At 40.8% G+C, this 3,328-nt stretch overlaps 1 protein-coding gene across 1 annotated transcript; it reads right to left on the bottom strand.

The window, feature by feature from the left end:
* Positions 1–338: 338 nt before the first annotated feature.
* On the bottom strand, positions 339–1,001 carry LOC121253432. The gene has a single exon (XM_041153443.1). It carries the CDS (start codon positions 999–1,001, stop codon positions 339–341), a length of 663 nt encoding a protein of 220 aa, XP_041009377.1.
* Positions 1,002–3,328: the final 2,327 nt, after the last annotated feature.

Here is a 3,328-nt window from a genome sequence, read left to right as displayed (position 1 = left end):
TTTGATACATTCTGATAAGTGGGGTAGGTGATGTATCACTCTATGGGATCCCACATTATTTATAAATGAAAAGTTTTTCCTCTTTATAATGTTCGAATGAGATTCTAATTGTATTATTGACTACTCTTTTTGGAGTATAGGTCATGTGGGTTGGACGCATGTGCCAGATTTATAGGCATGTTACATTTTAATGGATGATTTTGGGATGGTATTAGTGAGCCAATATATATATATATATATATATATATTTATAACAGGAATTGCTTTCATTAATCAGAGAACTATTACAACACAGAATCAGACCAAACAACTTGTTCAATACAACCGGGATAAGAACCCTACCAAGTTATCAGATCATCTATATTCCATGCAAAGTTTGCCAACCCATGGGCTGCACCATTGCCTAAATGGCTATTGTGTTGAATAGAACAAGAAGGAAATCTTAACATAACCTGCTTAATCTGTTGCACCAGATTGCCGTGGAGCGATCTAGATAAGGAATCACTTTGCACTTCATTCACCATTAGTATGGAGTCACTTTCTATAACCAAATGCGAGATACCGAGGGGAATGCAAAACTGGAGGCCTCTCAAAATTGCTAGCAATTCTATTTCGATAGGGTCATTAATATCATTTTCTTTTTTGCTAGCAGAGAAGATGACTTCAGCCTTTGAGTTTCTGAGAATAAAACCCACACCTGCACTTCTTTGATTTGCAAACACCACTCCATCCACATTTAGCTTCAGAATTCCAGGATCAGGGGCTTCCCACCGACAAGCATTCCTAGGGCCTTGGGAAGCAAGAGCCTGCAAATGAGTATTCTTGGAGGACAGGGCCATTTCTACAGCTTGCAAGGCGGATATGACCACTTCTTCATGGATTAACTGATTTCTCCAGTACCACATTTCCCATGCTACTAAAAACACCTTTTCTAGGTCTCCATTACTGCCTCTTTGCTGTACATTTAGTGCAAACTGAAACCAGCTAGTATTTACTTCCATTGAAAGTTGAGGAAATAGGGAGGACCACGCATCTCTCACTATTGGACAGCTTAAAAGTACATGAGTGGTATCTTCTTCAGCTCCTTACACCATCTACAAGTGGGTTCTACGGGCACTTTCCTAGTTTGAAGATTCAACAGGGTAGGTAACCCGTTTCTACATGCCCTTCATCCAAAACTTTTTACTCGGTTAGGCACATTCATTTTCCATAGTTTTTTTCCAAAAGTTTCTGTGTATTTGAGCATTGGAGCATTCCTCTCTATGATCCTCTGTCCCAAGAGAAGAGAACAAACGATAGCCACTTTTTACACTGTAGTTCCCGTTCTTTCCGTGCTCCCAGATTAAACGGTCAGGACAAGGTTCAGTACTTAACAGAATCTTCAAAATAATTGCTGCCTGCTGGGCTGGGAGATGGCTTTGGATTTTTGTGACATCCCACCACTTAGTCTCTTTATCAATCGGAGTATCAACAGTAGCATTTTGGTGTATAACTTCGAAGCTGGCAGGTTGAGGGAGAAGTTTGTGCTGTGGCAGCCAGTAGTTAGACCATTCATTGATTGATTTCCCATCACCAATTCTCCATCTACACCCTTTCATCAAGTTTTCTTTTGCCTCCCAAATGCCTCTCCAAACATAAGAAGGATTTGCTCCAAGTGTGGCATCTTGGAATCTAAGTTTTGGAAAGTATTTAGCTTTAAAAATCTGGTGCAGCAAAGACTTTTCTTCCGTCATGATTCTCCAACCCTGCTTTGCAATAAGGGACATGTTAAAAATCTGCAAGTTCTTGAAACCAACCCCCACCATTTCCTTTAGTCTTGCACATTTTCTTCCAGCTGGTCCACCTAATTTTCTTCTCATTCTTTTTTTGCCCCGACCAAAAGCTGGCCATCATACTTTCAAGTTCTGAGCAAAGAGTAGAAGGAAGCTTAAAACAGCTCATAGTATAAGAAGGGATAGACAAGGCCACAACTTTGATCAGGATTTCTTTACCACCTTGAGAAAACACCTTTTCCTTCCATCCTTGAAGTTTGGACCAAACCTTGTGTTTAAGATCCGAGAAAGTCTTTTTTTTTTCCTTTACCGACCACAGGAGGGAGACCCAGATACGTCTCATATTGATGATGTCGGTTGACCCCCCAAAACCTCAGGATCTCTTGTTGTTGTTGATCGAGAACATTCTTGCTAAACACCATAGCAGTTTTTTCTTTGTTTATTTTTTGACCTGAGGCCTTCGCATAAGTTTCCAGCAGGACCTGAATTTGAACATAAGTAGCCATATTTGCCTTACAAAACAGTACACTATCGTCCGTAAAGAGAAGGTGATTTAGTCTTGGAGCTCCTCTACTGATACAAATACCTTCGATAAGTTTAGATCTCTCTGCTTTCATAAGGAGAGAAATCAACCCCTTGGTGCAAAGCAAGAATAAGTAGGGGGAAATAGGATCCCCTTGCCGCAGGCCTTGGGAAGGGAAGATTGGGCCTTTAGGTTCCCCATTGACTAAAACTGAGAAGGAGACTGATTTAATACAAAGCATCACCAACTTTACCCATGTGTCATTAAACCCCATCTTAAGCATAACCTTTTCAAGAAACTTCCACTCTACACGGTCGTACGCTTTGCTCATATCAAGTTTTAGCGACATGAATCCTTTCTTACCTTTCCTTTTCTGCTTTAGGAAGTGGACCATTTCGTATGCTACCAGCACATTGTCTGTAATCAGCCTGCCTAGGACAAAAGCGGCCTGAGTTGAGGAGATCACATCTGCTAAAATGGTTTTCAGCCTATTAGCAATGACCTTGGAGATAATCTTGTAAAGGACATTGCATAGACTAATTGGTCTATAATCTGCCACCTCCACTGGTTTCTTCTTTTTTGGAACCAAGGTAATGAACGTGTGGTTAAGTCCTACTGGGAAAATTATAGAATTGAGTGCTTTCAAAACAGCATCAGTCACCTCTCTTCCAATAACAGTCCAAAATTCTTGGTAGAAGATGGGAGCCATGCCATCGGGTCTAGGGGCTGAAAGGGGGTTCATTTGTTTCAATGCTTGTGTCACTTCTGCTGCCGTGTAGTTTTTGTAAGGGACGAGTTCATCACATCCGAAACTCTCCCAGCAAGGTCATCTAAGAAGTCAGTTTGATTTTGTTGGCCATCAGAATAAAACAACTGCTGGAAATAATTTGTGATTACTTGATCTCGTAAACTCTCAATCTGCCACACACCTGCTGCATCTTGTACTCCTTTAATAACATTTTTCAGCCTTCTTTGGGAAGCTTTGTTGTGTAAATAACGGGTGTTTTTATCTCCTGCCTGCAACCACATAGCT

This window comes from Juglans microcarpa x Juglans regia, chromosome 2S (assembly GCF_004785595.1).
Source record: "Juglans microcarpa x Juglans regia isolate MS1-56 chromosome 2S, Jm3101_v1.0, whole genome shotgun sequence".
Lineage (NCBI taxonomy): Eukaryota > Viridiplantae > Streptophyta > Magnoliopsida > Fagales > Juglandaceae > Juglans > Juglans microcarpa x Juglans regia.
The sequence above is the reverse complement of the archived record's forward strand: the minus strand, read 5'-3'. Positions and strand labels throughout refer to the sequence as shown.

Bases quoted from the DNA above. Each gene is read 5' to 3' on its own strand.
- LOC121253432 (XM_041153443.1), bottom strand. From the start codon at position 1,001: ATGGAAGTAAATACTAGCTGGTTTCAGTTTGCACTAAATGTACAGCAA.